The sequence below is a fragment of the Myotis nattereri genome (assembly GCF_964212035.1).
Source record: "Myotis nattereri genome assembly, chromosome: 3".
NCBI classification, from domain to species: Eukaryota; Metazoa; Chordata; class Mammalia; order Chiroptera; family Vespertilionidae; genus Myotis; species Myotis nattereri.
In genome coordinates this window covers 193462489-193481394 of record NC_138077.1, presented here as the reverse complement: position 1 = coordinate 193481394, position 18906 = coordinate 193462489, and the positions used below count along the sequence as shown (strand labels likewise).

The following is an 18906-nucleotide window of genomic DNA, read 5'->3' as shown; positions in this document are numbered from 1 at the left end:
TAAACCAACTAGAGGCCCAGCGCGCAATTGAAATTGCGCAAGTAGGAGCCCCGCCTCCCGCCATGCGAGGAGGCACCCCACAGGCTGCTTCGGGAGTCAGGCCTGACGCCAAGGGCAGCCAGGACCCGCCCCTGACTTCCACCTTAGGCACCCCCTGGCCTCCTACCTGAGTCCACTCTGGGCCGCTGGAGCCGCTGCACCAGCTCAGGCAGCCCCTCCTGTGTCTGTCTCCTCCTCCGCTCCAGGCCTCACCTGTCCGTGCAACCTCCTCCTGTCTGGTTGTGACCCATTATGGCGTCCTGGCCTAATTTGCATAGTCTCTCCTCTTCTCTCTCTCTCTCTCTCTCTCTCTCTCTCTCTCTCTCTCTATATATATATATATATATATATATATATATATATGGTTAATTCTCAGTTCTCCTAATTTGTCACACTTGATCACCCCTTCCTTCTTAACAGATGAAAAAGTGAAACTCAGCAAACATAATTATTCAAGATCATACAAACAGTATGAATCAGAGAAGAGACTGGAATCTGGCATATTTGCCTTTAAAACCTATGCTCAAAAAAGCCTCATAAATATTCAAAATTGGGGAGTCAAACCCATAGCAAAAGCCTAATTAGCGCTTTTTCCTGCTCTTTAGGATCTAACCAGGAACAGACCAACTTGAATGTACACATGCATTTAAAAAAGAACTAAACTGAAGACTCTTTATATTTCCCTGAATCTGTGTTTTTTATCTCTTCCTGCTGATCTCAGATCTTTAATTCTTTCATGAAGTAACATCCATTCATTAAAAACAGGTTAATAAAATTCCCTTCCAGTGTATGAATGCACAATAAAACTTTCAGTGGTATATGGGAACCTAATTGGATGACATTTATTTGGCAAATTTATTGAATACCTACAATGGGTACATATCTATACCTTAGCCACATAATCCTATATGGAGAGCTTGGCATTTTAATAGAACTGAACATTTTATGTTTTCCCATATGCACAAACATTAGTTCAATAACTAATATAGAAGAGAGTATAAAATAGTATTTGAACTTAGAATCTTACCTCTCAGTCTGTTGTGCCCTGATATATCTGGATACATAAGAGAAATATTTAACCTCTTTACTAACCAGCCTTAGTATTCTTGTAAGTAAAATGAGAATTATACTCATTTTACGGTGTCATAATAAACATTACATAAGATCACAAATATAACTACTTAGAATAGCACTGTCCAAGAGAATGATGATAAAAATGCTCTCTATCTTCAATGTCTAACATGGTAGCCATTAGCCACATATGGTTATTGCATACTTGAAAAGTGGCTAATGTAACTGAGGAACAAATACTTTTTTATAGAAACAAAAGTTTACCTCATTCAAAATTCAGAAGACCCTCACCCAGGAAGTAAATTTTAAATATTTAACTTTAATTGTTTTAAATATAAATAACCACATATGACTACACTGGACTGAGTAGATCTAAAACAAAGTCTAGCACATAATAGATTATCAATGTTGGTTTATTTCTATTTTCTCTAAATATATTTTATTTTATTTTTTATTTTATTTTTTTTAAAAATATATTTTATTGATTTTTTACAGAGAGGAAGGGAGAGAGACAGAGAGCTAGAAACATCGATGAGAGAGAAACATCGATCAGCTGCCTCCTGCACATCTCCCACTGGGGATATGCCCGCAACCCAGGTACATGCCCTTGACCGGAATCGAACCTGGGACCTCTCAGTCCGCAAGCCGACGCTCTATCCACTGAGCCAAACCGGTGTCAGCTAAATATATTTTAGAGAAATAAAGTATTTCAGCAACAAAAAAGCAAGTAATTTATTAATTAGATGTATATGCTATACACTATGCTAACAGCTTTGCATGATTATCCCACTTAATATTTATTTTTTAAAAAATATATTTTTATTGATTCAGAGAGGAAGGAAGAGGGAGAGATAGAAACATCAATGATGAGAGAGAATCATTGATTGGCTGCCTCCTGCACGCCCCCCACTGGGGATCGAGCCCGCAACCTGGGCATGTGCCCTTGACCGGAATCGAACCTGGGACCCTTCAGTCTGCAGGCCGACGCTCTATCCACCAAGCCAAACCAGCTAGGGCCCCACTTAATATTTATAATAATTGTATGAAGTAATGCTATTATTTTGTAAGTAGGAAAATTTAGCTTGGCATCGGTCCAAGGACACACAGCCAGCAAGTCAGTGAGTACACATTTAATCCCAGGCAGTCTAATTCTAGAGACTATACTTAACTACCATGCTAACCTGCCTTCCTCTTAAGGAACCAGTTTATATAAGATTATGTACTCTATGATAAATAAATGTCCTCCCATAGGAAACACACATATGACTAACTGGAAATCTAACAATTTCAGCTATAGAGGCAAAGTTATGAATGTTAAATAAATCTCATGTCCTAACTGGTGTGACTGTGTAAATGTTCCAAATCTAATGACCTTGCACTTATCAGGAAGACTGAAAACTATCATTGCCTTTCTCCCCAGAATAAAATTACTAAACCATCCTATATAATAAAGAGGTAATGTGCACATTGACCCTCACTCCATCATTCCGTCACAAGATGGCTGTGCCCACAGCAGAGGCAGGGTTCCCATAATCAGCTGTAACGAGCCATCAGCAGGAACCTGAGGCTGTGTGGCACCAGGCCAGGGCGGGGGACCTGAGGCTGTGCCCCCAGCCACGGGGGACCTGAGGCCGTGCAGCCTGCCTGGCACCAGGCCGGAGGACCTAAAGGGGAGTGGGGACAGCTGGGTCTGGGTCTTGTGCAATTTCGAGGTACATGCAGGTAGGTGGGGACTTGACTCTGGGTCCCGTGGTGCACCCCAGATCTGACAGGAGGAAGATTTTCATATACATTTTACTAATTTTCTTTCATCACTGACACTTCTATTCTAGAGAAAGGGCAAATAACAATATTAAAATATTTCCTCTAATTAATTCCCTTTTAATGTACACAAATTTTGTGCACCAGGCAACTAGTAAATTCATATTTTAGAATAACCTATTTTGATATAGTGTGGGGGAGCAGGGATTGGACCTAGAAATGCAAGGCAGAGGTAGTCAATATTTACTAGAGCCCTATGTCACTGTCTATACAGAATATTTGTTTGTTAAGACATCAAACATTTCTGCTAGGAGATTAACTGGATTCACTACATTTGCATGAAGCACATCGCCACTCTTATCTTAATTCTAAAAGAAGCTTAATTCACTTAATGTGCAGCATTTATGAAAAAGTATTTATTGTGCCCAAAGCTAGAATTCTTATTCCAGTTCTGCCTGACAAGTCAAAGGAATATTTTACACAGAAACCCACAGCATACCCTAATGAATTTTACAGGAACTTCTGGGTAGCAAAAGAAATCAGATCTGACCCATTTTCCTTTCTCATGAAGGAGTGACTAAGAAAAGGCCATTGACCTTTCACCCAGATAAAACAAAATATATAAAACTGTCTCCTCCTCCCAACCCATCATGTCTCTGGCTTCTCTTTAAACTTTATGATCCTTCATATTGCACAAATCCCTCAATCCAGTATTATTAGGCACTAGAAAATAAACTGGTTTACAGATAATAAGTTAACTTAAACTGGTTTAAGTTAATAAGTTAACTTAAAAAAAATAACATGTGTACTTGTTTAGATGTCTGTCATAACTCAGCTTAAGCAAGTGCAGATAACTGAAACCGTTAATAAAAAATATGAACAGCACCAATTTTTTTAGAAACACTACTGAAAAACCAAGGAGCTGATTAAGGCAGAACGGTCAAGTAATTATGGCACCATTAGTGTAGCTTTGCCAACACTATGTGACTTGGAGCTAGTCCCTTTGCCACTTTGTACCTTCCATTCCGTATCAGTGATAGAGAATTAACCACTATGTATCTCAGTGGAATATTGAGCAGATTAAATTATTAAGCAAAATGCTTTGAGCAAAAGTCATATGAATGCTAAATATTATGATCTACAAGCATTCATTTTCCTAACATTCCTGGGGGGTTAGGAAGTTATCTAGATTTCATAGCTGAGTAAATAGGCACAGGGGGTAAGGTCACATGGTAAGGCTCCATTCACTTAGTCCCTGTGGGAAGGAAATAACACACACCTTTAGCAATCATATGAACTTTCCTGGCACATCCTGCACAAACTTTAATGCATTCAATCCCTAACTTAATGTTGCATCTTTTAACATGCTATCGATGGAACAAAGATAACTATGAGATAGCAACAAGGCCACAATGAGCGAGGAGAAATAATTCTGTGTGCTTTGGCAAGAACAGTCATAGAAAGACACAGACAACCTCAAGATAAAATTTCCATTATTATTTTCAAGATTTCATCTCCACTAACATGTGGGGATCTTCAACCACAGGAATTAAGCAACATGGTTTGCTATAAAAATAGTTTGAAAATTTTAAGCCCAGTCCATGTGGCTCAATTAATTGGACATTGTCCCATACATCAAGAGGTTGCTGGTTTTGGGCTCGATCCCCAGTAGAGCGCATGTAGGAGGCAGCCAAATGATGTTTCTCTCTTTCTAAAGTCAATAAAACCGTATTTTACAAAAAGAGAAGAATTTTAAAAAGCTATCACAGGACTTCATGTCAGTGTGCACCATCCAAATTCTCTGGGCTATATTTGCTCTCTAGGCTTTAATTAGCAACCACATAGAAAGAGAAAACAAATCTAAAAAGACTAAATAATGAATGAGTAGCAATGGGAAGGGCTCAGGAAAGCCAAAAAATGGCAAAAGTACTACTCATATATAATGGAATATAAAAGAAGCACAGATTTTTCTGCTCTTATCCCAGGCTGCCTGCTATATTGCTTACCCGACTCCGAAGACAGTCAGCCAGGTTTCGGCGTGTGAAATTAGCTGCTGCTGTGGGAGACAATTCATAACCTGGTACAAGAGATAAACAGTCATACTTATAGTAAAGCAGAAGGAATAACAGTACCCCAAATCATTCCACTACTCCTTTTCTTATAGTCTACCACCCTTTGTACACTCGAGAATATATAAAGTACACAGAATAAAGAGTACAATCTTACTTCTTGTCCTTTTCCCCATCTAACAGTTGTGAAATAGCTGATTAGTACTGACAGTAATTCTTGGATACAAAACAGAACCAAGGTGACATTTAACTATTCTGTGTGAGATCAAATTAACAGCCTTGCTTAAGCTATTTATTTATCAACAGACTGTGGTTTCCTCTGTAGAAGGAAAAAAAATACAAATACATAGGTGTTGGGAAAAAACAGGAAAGAGGTCTTGAGATGCCAAATTTTTTGTTGTGGTTAAAAAAATATCCTTACTGGAGGATATTTTTCCATTGATTTTTACAGAGAGTAGAAGAAAACTGGACAGACAGAGAGAGAGAGAAACATCGATGTGAGAGAGACACATCGATTGGTTGTCTCCCACACGCTCTGTAACCAGGGCAGGGGATCGAGCCTGCAACTCAAGTGCCCTTGAGTGGAATCAAACCCAGGACCCTTCAGTCTGGGGGCCAACGCTCTACCCACTGAACCAAACCAGCTAGGCAGCTCAGTGGATAAAGCATCTACCCTCGGACTGAAGGGTCCTAGGTTCGATTCCAGCATGTGATTAGATTATTCCCCACAACATTTTAAACAACAATGTCATATCAGGAAGATTTAGATTAAAATTTTAACAAATATGTACTGAACAGTTATGCTTCAGGGTCTATGCTAGGAGCTTTCACATATATTAATAAATTTCATCCTCACAAATCTACTAGTTCATATTAAATCATAATGGAAGCAACTCTGGACAAGCAGGAATACTTTCCAATTCTCCACCAAATCTCCTAAATACAATTAAGGATTTGACAGTTATCTTAAAGGCAGAAAAGTCTGATGCCTGACCACAGCATATAGATTTTTCTCTTTCCCTTATTTTAGCTCAGTTCTTAAACTTAAATATGCATAAGAATTACTATGTAAGGTGACATACACAAAACTATGCTTGATAGGTAATTTAAGGGTTTAAAGAGTTTAAATTTTAACCACATGTGATTTTTGTTTATTCAGACTTCAGATCCTAAAACCTATGTAACAAACAACTCTCTCAATTCTTGTTTACTGTTCCTCCCTCTCCCAGGATAGACAGTTAAGTACTGTTGTAACTACTGTAGTTCAGAAACATTATTGGCATCCTTCACCTGCCATGTAGGCATAAAGTAGAACCACTAAAAAATAATTCTTAAAAGATTCTACTTGCTTAAACCTAAGTACACATGCTTTAGGTTCCTGACTAGTGGGGATTGAGCCTTATTCATCTTTGAATTCTCTGTGGTACTAGGCAGAATGCTTAACATAGATGAGGCCCTCAAAAATATTTATGAATTGAATACATGATGCTAAATTTGCTGCCTAAAAAACTACACGAATGGATATCTAGTCATACAATTATAGTGAAATTAAGTCCCTTCACAGCTCCACATTATACCCACATTATACCAGTGCTGTGTATAAAGTGTTATTCAACTGTGAAGCAACTGGAAGTAAGGTTCTTTCTGCTAAAGTGTCACTATAAATGTTCCTGGATCAAAGGGCTAGTGGCTAATACTATTTGATAGGGGGGCTTTCCCAGTGGATAAGTTTATAAGCCCCAAAGAGAACTCACGAAACATCTCACAAAAAACGTAATTATCTTCCTAGACAAAAACATGCTGAAGAGGCAAGGCAGGACTCTTTTATGACATAGTAAAACTCCTACAATTACATAGAGCTTTAAATTTACAAAGCATTTCATACATACTATTCATTAATATTATAATTCCATTTTAGAGATAAGGAAAATAATTATAATGCTTCCCTTTTCTGAATTTTTATAGAAAAATCTTTACAATCTGAAGAAGAGTCTAAGTAAGGTTTCAAAAATAAGAAGACTCAAATAAACCTATGACCACATTGGTCTGCTCATGTGTAGAACTGCCAGTAGAGAAAATTCAGTTCAAAGTTAAAAACAAACCAACCAAAGCTACTTTCTAAGTGTTACCCACCATTTCGCATCTTATAAAGTTGCACATTTTTCTGAATATATTCTGCAAACTGTACAGTGTCTCCAGCCTCTCCAACACATAGGAGTAAGATTTTTTCACTCATCTTAAACATCTTGTCATGATCTGCTCAAAGAAAAACACAGTATTAGAAACTACCTTATCAGAAATTTGCTATTATAGAGCAATATATAAACATTTATCAATTACTACATTGAATAAGTTGACTAATCAGACTTTAATGGGCAACCGTATTAATCACTTTCCCTCTCCATGTTACAACTACCAGCATATTTTATTAATTGTCAATTTCAGTTGGTGACTATATATGAAAGCTGTCAATTAAAAATACAGTTAAAAACATTTAAAGGCATTTGAAATGCAAAGAACAGAATCAATCAAAGAAACTGAAGAAATCAAGCCAAGGGCCCCTATTTTTAGGCTCATGATTACAAAGCCTTAAAATGTCTCTACAAATACAAATATTAGTTATTATATTTACACACATACAAAAGCATATATGAAAAGAACTGGTACTACAATTAAAATTAGGGAGCCACCTCAAGAAAAAAATAAATCACCTTCTAAATCACCTTAAAAAGTAAACCACCTCCATTTCCAAAGCAAAGAGACAATTAAAATGATTGACAAAGCAAAAATTGTAATGAATATTGCAACACTAAGCTATTTTAAAACATCTCAAAAATCCCAATACTTTAATCTTATGTAGGTGAACCAGACTCATTCTGATTAGATAGATAAATATTCAGATAGCAATTAGTGCCTAAGGAAGAAAACTCCATATTGAGTCCGTAGCTTCAGGAAAAGCTTAAATCTGCCTATCTTAACTCTCACTTTCACTTTTCATTTTTCAAATAGTGCTGAATAATCTTCCCTGGGAGACATGTTTCCTGTTTGAAAGCTTCTAAAATTGTCAAAATCCCTTAATAGGATTTAAAGAACAAAATGCTACAGTCAAATACAGTATTTTACTGCAGGTGTTTGAGTTGTGGGTACCAGTAATATGGCTTAAACCTTGCAAACACACACACACACACACTCACACCCAGTGCTTGTAGACAATATCAAATTGCTTTGAAACTCCTAAACAAACACATTTTTCTTTTGTTACAGGCTACAGGAGATTTAAAGTTTGCAAACTTAAAAAAATAAAATTTTACCTATAGCTGTATTATCTTTGCAAAGAAAAAGGACCAGAAGTATTAGATGCCACTGTCATCTAAGTTCTTGCTAGTAGCAAAAGTATGGTCAATTTTTATTTCCTTACTTGCTTATCAGTATTTCCTAAACTGTCTATATTTAATGTGTCATTTTTGTAAGAAAACATCTATAATAATAAAAGTGTAATATGCAAATCGACCGAATGACTGAACAGCAGAACCACCATCCTGACGATCTTCCAGGCGACCACGCTATGACAGGCACTGGTGCCAGGTCAGCCAAGGTGGGTGTGATTGGTTGGGGGGTCCCGCCATTGCCCTGCAGAGGGAGGCCCAGGCCACCCTTTGCAGGGCAATCAATGGAGGGGCTCTGTGATTGATCACCCCAAAGAGGGAGGCCCAGACCACCAGCCAGCGACGCTCTGGTGGGTGTGCAGGGCCGGCCAACGATCGCCCTGCAGAGGGAGGCCCAGGCCAGCCAAGCAATTGCACCCCACGCCTGTTGCCCGCAGAGGGAGGCGAATGGTGGTGGGGGTGGGGGTGGCAGTGCCACACAGACAGCAAACAGTGGTAGTGGCAGGGGTGGGGCCAGCTGGTGCAGCCAGGGGAAGGAAAGCCCCAATAGGCCCTGATCACCAGCCAGGCCTAGGGACCCTACCCGAGGGGTTCCAGATTGCGAGAGGGCGTAGGCCAGGCTGAAGGACAACCCCCTGAAGCACAAATTTTGTGCACCAGGCCTCTAGTTACTTAATACATTTGCATTATTTTCATAGTGAGAAAAAAAGCTGTTCTTATTTTTTGGGGGGAAACTTGTTTACAAAGTATTTATGAAGAAACTAGAGATCTGATGCACAAAATTCGTGTAAGGGACTCAGCCCTTGCAGCCCTGGCTTCATCCAGAAGGTCGTCCGGCTGTCCGGTCTAATTAGCATATTATGCTTTTATTATTATAGATGCTAAAATTCTAGGCTAAAATGCTAAAGCTGTTCAACTTTGAAATGAACTAATGCAAGGCCAAAAATGTTTTAAAACACCAATTACCCGTCCAGTGAGTAGTGAAGAGAGATATAAAAACAAAAGTGATAGATGCTAAATGCTTCCTGAGTTGTGCAGAAAACAGCCTACGTAGCTCTAGGGAATTTCTGGTCCTTAAAGAACTTACAAGATCCACATACATGAAACAAATGGACAACAAAATGAACATCAATGTACAATTCTGTGGAAAACAACTGGACTAGAACCCAATTGAACATAGTTATAATCTGGGCTCAACACTCTAAAATTGGGCAAATGGTTTCCAAGCATGCAAAATGGTAACACTATCGCTTTCTGCTACCTAACTCACGGTTGCCAACATTTCAGACCTCACGGACCATCAGTTGGCAACCGCTGACCTAACTCATAGGTGAGAAAACTGTACATGTACAATATTATTAAATTCAGTGTTACCCAATGTAGTTCGATTATACATGCTATAGTAACTAATTCAGAAAAAAAGAAAAGAGCATTCTGTGTGGGTTGGAGTACTCTGAACAATTCTATATAGGCCAGGAGAGAGACATGAAATGTGGCATATAACCAAATTAAAGAATTAGGCCACATTAATAAGCAAGTACTCTCTGGGAAAACTGGAAGTATCATTCTCATTTTATACTTGGAAGAAAAAGAATTCCAAAATATTATTCATTTTCAGCATTCTTGCCTACCCTGCACAAACTTCTTCATGAGTCCTGGCCAGTTTGGCTCAGTGGTTAGAGTGTCAGCCCAAGGACCGAAGGGTCTCGGTTTCAATTCCCAGTCAAGGGCTGTGCCTTGGTTGCAGGTTCCCTGGCCCCAGCAGGGATGAATGCAGGAGGCAACCAATTGATGTGAGACACATCGATGTTTCTCTCTCTCTCTCTCTCCCCCCTCTCCTCCCTCCCTTCCACGCTCTCTAGAAATCAATGGAAAAAATATCCCTGGGTAAGGATTAAAAAGGAAAGAATTCCTTCATGAAATGAAAGATAGGAAAAAGTCCACATGCCAATTCCAAAACATTGATTTTAGAGGGAAAGGAAGAAAGAGAGAGAGAGAATGATCGATGTGAGAGAAACATCGATCAGATGGAACCTATAGCCTGGCTATGTGCCCAGACTGAGACCCTTCTGTGTATGGGACAATGCTCCAACCAACTGAGACACACTGGCCAGGGCTATCACAAAAAAATATTATATCAGAAAAGACCATATGAAAAATTAGACACTGATTTGACTGCAATTATTTTTAAATATTTTTAAAGAATTAACTCAAATTCACTTTTCTTCCACACTGCAGTGATCTTTCTTTTCTCTGAATACCCCTAGGACTTATTCCCAAAATCATCAATTTAAAAACTAACCTATATGTTCATGTTGACCAATGTCATCCCAATAAGTTTAATAAATTTTTTGAAAAGGGGAAAAAAAACCTAACCTAATATTTACTAGTGATATCTTTTATCATACAAAATCATCTTGTATATATTTCCTTGTTTTCTTCTTTTTTAATGTGTTTTCATTGATTTCAGAGAGAGAGGGAGAAGGGGCAGGGAGAAGAGAGAAAGAGAAACATCAATGATGACAGAGAATCATTGATCGGCTGCCTCCTGCACATCCCCTACTGGGGATCGAGCCTACCACCTGGGCATGCGCCCAGACTGGGAACCTCTAGGTGCATGGGACAATGCTTAAACTGAGCCACTATGGTCAGGGCTATTTCCTTGTTTTCTTAATGTCTCAGACCACTCTATGGATTATATCTAATATGTTGCATCTCTTATAACACCTAGAAGTACTGTGTATATACTAGTAAACTGGGTTAAAGTACATTCTACTTTTCAATGTGATTTAATATACATTGTAATAAAACAGAAACCTGCCGAAACCGGTTTGGCTCAGTGGATAGAGCGTCAGCCTTCGGACTGAGAGGTCCCGGGTTCGATTCCGGTCAAGGGCATGTACCTGGGTTGCGGGCACATCCCCGGTGGGGGATGTGCAAGAGGTAGCTGATCGATGTTTCTCTCTCATAGATGTTTCTAACTCTCTCTCCCTTCCTCTCTGTGAAAAATCAATAAAATATATTTTTAAAAAAAACAAAAAAAAAAACAGAAACCTGTAGCCCTGGCTGGTTTGGCTCAGTGGATAGAGCATCAGCCTGTGGACTGAAGGGTCCCAGGTTCGATTCCAGTCGAGGGCACATGCCCAGGTTGTAGGCTCGATCCACAGTAGGGAGCATGCAGGAGGCAGCCAATCAGTGATTCTCTCTCATCACTGATGTTTCTATCTATCTCTCTCCCTCTCTGAAACCAATAAAAATAAATTAAAAAACAAAACTAGAAACCTGTAAAGGTACTTAGTTATTGCTCTATTTAGACACTACTTCATGCTAACATCACTTGCATGCCAAAGGTCTTAGTAGTCAAAATAATGGACAGACTTACTCTCAAGACAAATTTACTCCCTTGGGAACAATGGTTTATAAATAGAACTTCTATAAACTAGTTATGCAATTGTATATAGTAATTTGACTTGAGGAACAATCCACAACATAGATGTTTAACAAACCACTTTCAGATCTCTCTCTTCTTCAGAAAGACCAAAAATCAAGCAGAGTCCCTCATGGTTCTTTCCATCACTCAAAGTGATGTCAATCAAATGCCTGTCACTTACAAAAGCAGTGATGGACACTTTCTACCCTTTTTCACATACTTCAGGAAACCGCAGATTTAGTAATTTTTCATTCTTTAAACCCAAAATGAACTATTATCTGCCCTCAAAGCGTTCCCTAATCTCTAGAACCAGAAAGATCCCTTCTTACTCTGGATTACCTAAAAAAAATATCTTCTATGTCTGCTCTACCTCAGAAGTTTGATTGCACTCTTCTTATGCAGCATACATTTCTAGCTTGTGCTACGATTATTTATACACATATCTTAGTCCCTTGTTCAACTGTAACTTCTTTTAAGATAAGGGCCACATCTTATTCTTCTTTGTATCCCTTAAGTACCTAGTAATGCAAAGGGCCCAAAATCTATTTCTCAAGTGAACAATAAATCACCTGAGCTAAAGCATAATACTTTTTCAAAAGTAACTTTCGTGTCTCTGGTCAATCACGAAAACACATTCTTAGATTTCACAGATCATCAACCAAAAAAATCTTTAAACAATTACTGAGTACTGACTATGGGGAGACAGCATGTGCCATATAGTAGTTATGTGCAAAACATGGAGTCAAACTGGGTAGGTTCAAACCTGGGTTCTGCCACTTGTGGTCTTAGTCAAGTTTCCGAACCTCAACAGCTTAAAACTAAAATCTGTAAAGTGACGATCTAATAGTGCTTATCTTAAAAGGTTACATGAAATTAATGGAAATCACTTAAAACAGCGCCTGATACATAAGTGCTTAGTGTTATTACTACTAAGTATTTGTTATTGTGCTAAGGATTTGCACAAAACTTTTTCACTCAATCAATCCCCCCAACAAGCTTGTGATTTAACGGTTTTTTATGAGTTTGTTTCTGCCAAACTGACCACAATTGCCAGGAAGCAGGATCTCAAATGCTCCCTGATTTAACAGATGAGGAAATCGGGGCACTGCGAAATAACTTGTGCATTCACAAAGTAAATAAGTGACAGGGCCCTAGTCTCCAAGCTCCACCAACTACTTAAATATAAGAAAAACGGGACAGCTGGTGTCCTGGAAAACTGGAAAAGGAGGATCTGAGTTGAGACACAGGAGGATACAGGCAGCGGAAGAGAAAGCCAAGTTTCTAGTCCCACAGTCTCACGCTGCCCATGATCCCACCTCATGCTGCCAGTCTCCTAATCCTAAAAAGTAAGCAAGTGGTGATCAGGACAGGCGGGGCTCCAACTCCCGGACCTCCCTGGTGTTCACCCAACACCCCGCCAACTTCGCCCGGATGCCCCTACACCCAGGCCCGGCCGGGTGTCCCCTGCCTCCGCTCACCGTCCTTCATCTGGACAATACTGCTAGCGGCCACTCGGTCGGAGGCGACAAGGACGTAGTCGGGGCCCTGTATGCCGATGAGGTACTCCATGGTGGCGGGAGGCCGCGGGCTGAAGGCTCAACAGGACGCGGGACTCGCCGGCTTCTCGGCCGCACCGGTGAGACAGCACCACTGACCGCAGTTTCACTCTACGCAGGCGCGCGACTGCCCGGGCTACCGGCGCTCTCGGATGACGTACAACTATCGCGAGAGTTTGGAAGTGGGCGTGGCGTCGGGCTAGTCAATTCTGTGCTCGAGTCCTGACCTTTGCCTTGGAGGGCTTTGCGATGCCGGCTGTACAGGTATTTGCGTTATGTATGGCCAGTTTCTTTAATTATAAAATTGAGCTTAAAATTCGCTTGAAGATGAAGTCGCACACTATATGTAAAGTGCCGAGCACATGTGAATGCCAAAAAGGCGTGTGTTCCTAGATGGTTGTTGCTTGGTAAAATATCTCCCCAAACCCCTTCCCTACAAATCAGATTGGAGAAAAATAAACTTAAGAGTAGCCCTATTTACGTGTTCCACTAAAGTAAAATATGGTCGAGTTAAAGATATAAGAATAAAGACTAAAATCATGCCAAAACCGGTTTGGCTCAGTGGATAGAGCGTCGGCCTGCGGACTGAAGGGTCCCAGGTTCGATTCCGGTCAAGGGCATGTACCTTGGTTGCGGGCACATCCCCAGTGGGGGGTGTGCAGGAGGCAGCTGATCGATGTTTCTCTCTCATCGATGTTTCTAACTCTCTATCTCTCTCCTTTCCTCGCTGTAAAAACTCAATAAAATATATTAAAAAAAAAAACTAAAATCATAAAAACAATGGAGGAAGAAAGAATAATTTGATAATCTTTGGAAGTGACATGTGTTTATAAGCATGGCAAGGAACCCAGAAACAGGAAAAGATTGGCAATATGGCTACATAAAGTCTCTCTGATAAAAGTCCCCGTATGTTAAAACATAAATATGAACTCAGAATGTGTTTCAATATATGAAATAATTAATATCTATACCTTAGAAGTCATTCTTACAAATCCATGGGGGAAAGATAGCACAATTTTTAAGTGGCAATTCACAAAAGAAGCAACACAAATAACCAAGAAACATGAAAAGATCTGCAACCTCATTGGTAATTAGTCATATGAGACATAAAAAACACTGAGAAATTGTAAATTGATGGTAAGAATATAAATTGTCATGTCCTTTTTTTAAAAAAAAAAAAAGCTTTATTTTTATTGTGTCATGATCTTTTTATAGAGGTCAAGTGGATATTTTTAAAAAGGTAAATGTACATAACTTTTATAAGTGTCCTACACAAATATATGCACAAATACCCAAATATTTGTATGCAGAGATATTCATTGCAGCAGAGCAACAGCAAAGAGGGGTGAGGACCAACTGAAATGTTCATAAGTGAAGAAATTGTTATATACATCTTGTACGCTCATGCAATGGAATATTATGGAGCCATTAAAAAGAATAAAATCAATCTAAATTCAATGTGGCCCAGATATATTAAGTGAAAATTAAAATGCATTCCTATGTGTAGCATGATGCCATTTTTTAAAAAGCCTGCAGACCAAAGGGTCCCGGGTTCAAGGGCATGTATCTTGGTTGCAGGTTCCTCCCCCGCCTGGGCCCCCTGGTCAGCGCATACAGGAGGCAACCAATCAATGTGCTTCGCTCACATTGATATTTCTGTCTGTCTTTCCCTCTGTCTTCCACTCTCTCAAAAAATCATTGAAAAAATATCCTCAGTTGAGATTAACAAAACAAAACAAAAAACCCCACACATATATATGAATATGAATGGAAAAGATATATTTATAGATGCTCCAACCTCAAATTATATGCAGTTGTTACCTCTGGTAAGAGTGATTAGAAGGAAGGCTTTCAATTTTTATTTTATATACATCTGTATTGTTTGTTTTACAATGTTCATGTATTACTCATTTTTTTTTTAAATAAGAAAACGCACAGCCATTCCTTTATATCTTGCAGCCATCCTGGAAAAAGCTGAAATATTCCATGATTAGTTTCTGACATGCACAATTCAGTCTTCATACTGGCCATACTAGCTTCCTGAGAAATGGAAACACAATTTCAATTATATCTCAAATGCAACTATGCAATTCATTTGCTTCTGTAGAAATTTGTAGCCCTTACTCTATTCTGAATGTTTCTTCCAGCTCTCTGCCCATGAAGGCACATGGACCCTGAGGAGTTTGGGGCAGCCCATCTATCATAGGATGGATGCCAGGGGCAAGGAGGTCATTAAGTCAACCATCCCACTATGAACACAGATGCATCCATCATCTTAAAAATCCTTTTCTTAAACACCACTGGGAAAGAAGTTTCTCAAGTTTTTTTTCTCTCTCTCTCCCTCCCCTCCCTCCATCCCTCTTCCTCTGTCATTCTGTGTTTGTGTTTCTTTCATTGCAAAATGTACATAGTTATACTATACACACACACAAATATTACAGAAGTGAAGAATTAAATATCTCTCCTTCCACCAAAGGTAACTACCACCAGGTGTCTGTATCCTTCCAGACCTTCTCCCCTTCTTACATACCAGTATTCATTCAGTCATCCACTAAGGCTGCAGAATTCTGAATTGGAAGGTCTACAATCTTTTAAGAAAGGATTCGAGGATCCTGAACAGGAATCAAACTGTGATCTCCTGGTTCATAGGTCAATGCTAAACCACTGAGACACACCAGCCTGGCTTGAGGATCTTTTAAGCTGGTTTTTCTCCAGGGCTCTTTTCAAATTCTCTCAACCAAGTTACACCAGATATTCTCTTCACTTCTTGTTAATATAGAAGAAAATGGGTTTTCAACACTCAACTTGTGCTGTCTCATAGGAGTCAGGGAGAATTCCCCTTCCACTTAAAATCTTAGAATAACTGACCCTTAGAATTAGAAAAAGTGTCTGTAGAGGTTCCAGAAATAGCATGCACAGTCAATTTTTTTTTTCTATAAAGGGCCTGATAATAAATACTTTTGGCTTTTCGGTCCATACTGTGTCTGTCACAACTACTCAATGATGCCACTGTGTGCAAAAGCAACCATAGTCAATACATAAACAAGTGACCATTTCTATATTCTTTTTTTTTTTTAATTCTTTTTTTATTTTATTGGTTTTTTACAGAGAGGAAGGGAGAGGGATAGAGAGTTAGAAACATCAGTGAGACAGAAACATCGATCAGCTGCCTCCTGCACACTCCCTACTGGGGATGTGCCCGCAACCAAGGTACATGCCGTTGACCGGAATCGAACCTGGGACCCTTCAGTCCGCAGGCCGACGCTCTATCCACTGAGCCAAACCAGTTAGGGCTTCTTTTTTATTTTAATTAAATCTTTATTCAGATTATAACATTTGTTCCTCTTTTTTCCCCCCATAACTCCCCTCCTCCCAGTTCCCACCCCACCCTCCGCCCTCACTGCCCACCCACTGTACTCATCCATAGGTGCACAATTTTTGTCCAGTCTCTTCCCCTATCCCCCACACCCCTTCCCCCCGCCCCCGCCAAGAATAGTCAGTCCATTCCCTTTCTATGTCCCTGATTCTATTATAATCACCAGTTCATTCTGTTCATCAGATTATTTATTCACTTAATTCTTAGATTCACTTGTTGATAGATGCATATTTGTTGTTCATAATTTGTATCTTTACCTTTTTCTTCTTCTTCCTCTTCTTAAAGGATACCTTTCAGCCGAAACCAGTTTGGCTCAGTGGATAGAGCGTCGGCCTGCGGACTGAAAGGTCCCAGGTTCGATTCCGGTCAAGGGCATGTACCTGGGTTGCGGGCATATCCCCAGTAGGAGATGTGCAGGAGGCAGCTGATCGATGTTTCTCTCTCATCGATGTTTCTAACTCTCTATCTCTCTCTCCCTTCCTCTCTGTAAAAAATCAATAAAAAATATATATTAAAAAAAAAAAAAAAAGCCGAAACCGGTTTGGCTCAGTGGATAGAGCTTCGGCCTGCGGACTGAAAGGTCCCAGGTTCGATTCCGGTCAAGGGCATGTACCTGGGTTGCAGGCATATCTCCAGTAGGGGGTGTGCAGGAGGCGGCTGATCAATGTTTCTCTCTCATCGATGTTTCTAACTCTCTATCCCTCTCCCTTCCTCTCTGTAAAAAATCAATAAAATATTAAAAAAATAAAATAAAATTATAAAAAAAAGGATACCTTTCAGCATTTCATATAATACTGGTTTGGTGGTGATGAACTCCTTTAGCTCTTCCTTATCTGTGAAGCTCTTTATCTGACCTTCAATTCTGAATGATAGCTTTGCTGGATAAAGTAATCTTGGTTGTAGGTTCTTGGTATTCATCACTTTGAATATTTCTTGCCACTGGTGTGCCCCCTCCCAGGGTTTGGGACTATAAAGAAATTCACCACCATGTTAAGACCTGCCTTCTCTGTCCCACTCCCATTCTCACTCCAAATTCAACTTCCACCTGAAACCCACCCCTAATTACCTCATCACCCTTCAGGCTTTGATCCAAGGAAAGTGATAGGTCCTCTTGATTAGGACTCTTTAATCTGATTTCTGCTCCATAGCATTCCTCTGCCACATCCCCACTCTCTGATATACCTGGAGACAGGAGTACAATGCAAATAGGTCCTGACCCAACCACTGATGTTCGGGCTGCTGAGACTCCAGGCTGAAAGCCCATCCTCCCTGCTGCTCATCTTCTAAGAGCATTTGCTTCCCTGATGCTTCTCCTGCCATGAGGAAGTGTGGTGGGCCAGCTTGCTGCTGGCACCTGCCACACTGTCACATAACACCAACACTAATGGTAGAAATAATCACAGTGACAACAACGGCTTGGTCTACATGCAGAAGGTACTTGTCATCTCCCGAGGAGCCTCCTGGCCTGGGGCTCGACTGTGACGATGTACCTGGCCCCTGGCCCACACTGTCTCAATCACACAGCAGACTCATCTGAATGGTGAACATTATCACTACTGTCATCACCATTCTTGATAAGGATTCATTTATTTCTGCAAAACACATTTACTGAAGACAAAGTGCATGCCAGATTCTGTGCAAGATTGTAAAGGAGTTAGAAAGTTTAACACCTTCAAGGAGTATTCCACAGGAAGAGGGAGAGAGAGAGAGGAAGAGAGAGAGAATTTCCAAAATAGGATCCTACAGACTATTGTAGGTGGATAGATTCCCAATGCCTATAAAATGATAACCTACAGTGAGTGCTCAATAAATGTTTTGATGAATGAATGAACAAAAAGCTATGGGATCTGACAGTGGGGGAAAGAGTAATTGTGGGAAAGGAGTCAAGGAAGGCTTCCATAGGAGGTGACATTTGAGCTGAATTCTGAGAGCTGAAAAGGCAGCAGAATGTACTGGCTAAGAGCATGGAGTCTGGATTCAGAGTGCCTGGGTTAAAATACAAACTCCGTGTGATTTGGGGCATGTTACTTAATTTCTCAGTGCCTCAGTTCCCCATCTATAAAATAGGCTATTAATAGTACTTCCCTTATGAGGTTGCTGTAAAGATTACATGAGTTAATATTTGTAAAATGCTTAGAACATAGCACTAGCACTACATACATAGTAACACGTAGTGCTACCTAAATGTTTGATAAATGAAAACAATTGGCTAAGAGCT

At 39.8% G+C, this 18906-nt stretch overlaps 1 protein-coding gene across 1 annotated transcript in view; it reads right to left on the bottom strand.

Annotated features, from left to right (window-relative positions):
* Positions 1-13437, bottom strand: part of PSMB2 (proteasome 20S subunit beta 2) — a 38011-nt gene extending 24574 nt beyond the window's left edge. The window contains exons 1-3 of the mRNA XM_081085598.1: positions 13235-13437; positions 7074-7196; positions 4878-4948 (exon numbers count right to left, since the gene is read on the bottom strand). Coding sequence (XP_080941724.1) covers positions 4878-4948; positions 7074-7196; positions 13235-13325 — 285 coding nt within the window. The 5' untranslated portion in view covers positions 13326-13437. The remainder of the gene's footprint in view (positions 1-4877; positions 4949-7073; positions 7197-13234) is intronic.
* Between the last annotated feature and the right edge of the window lie 5469 nt (positions 13438-18906).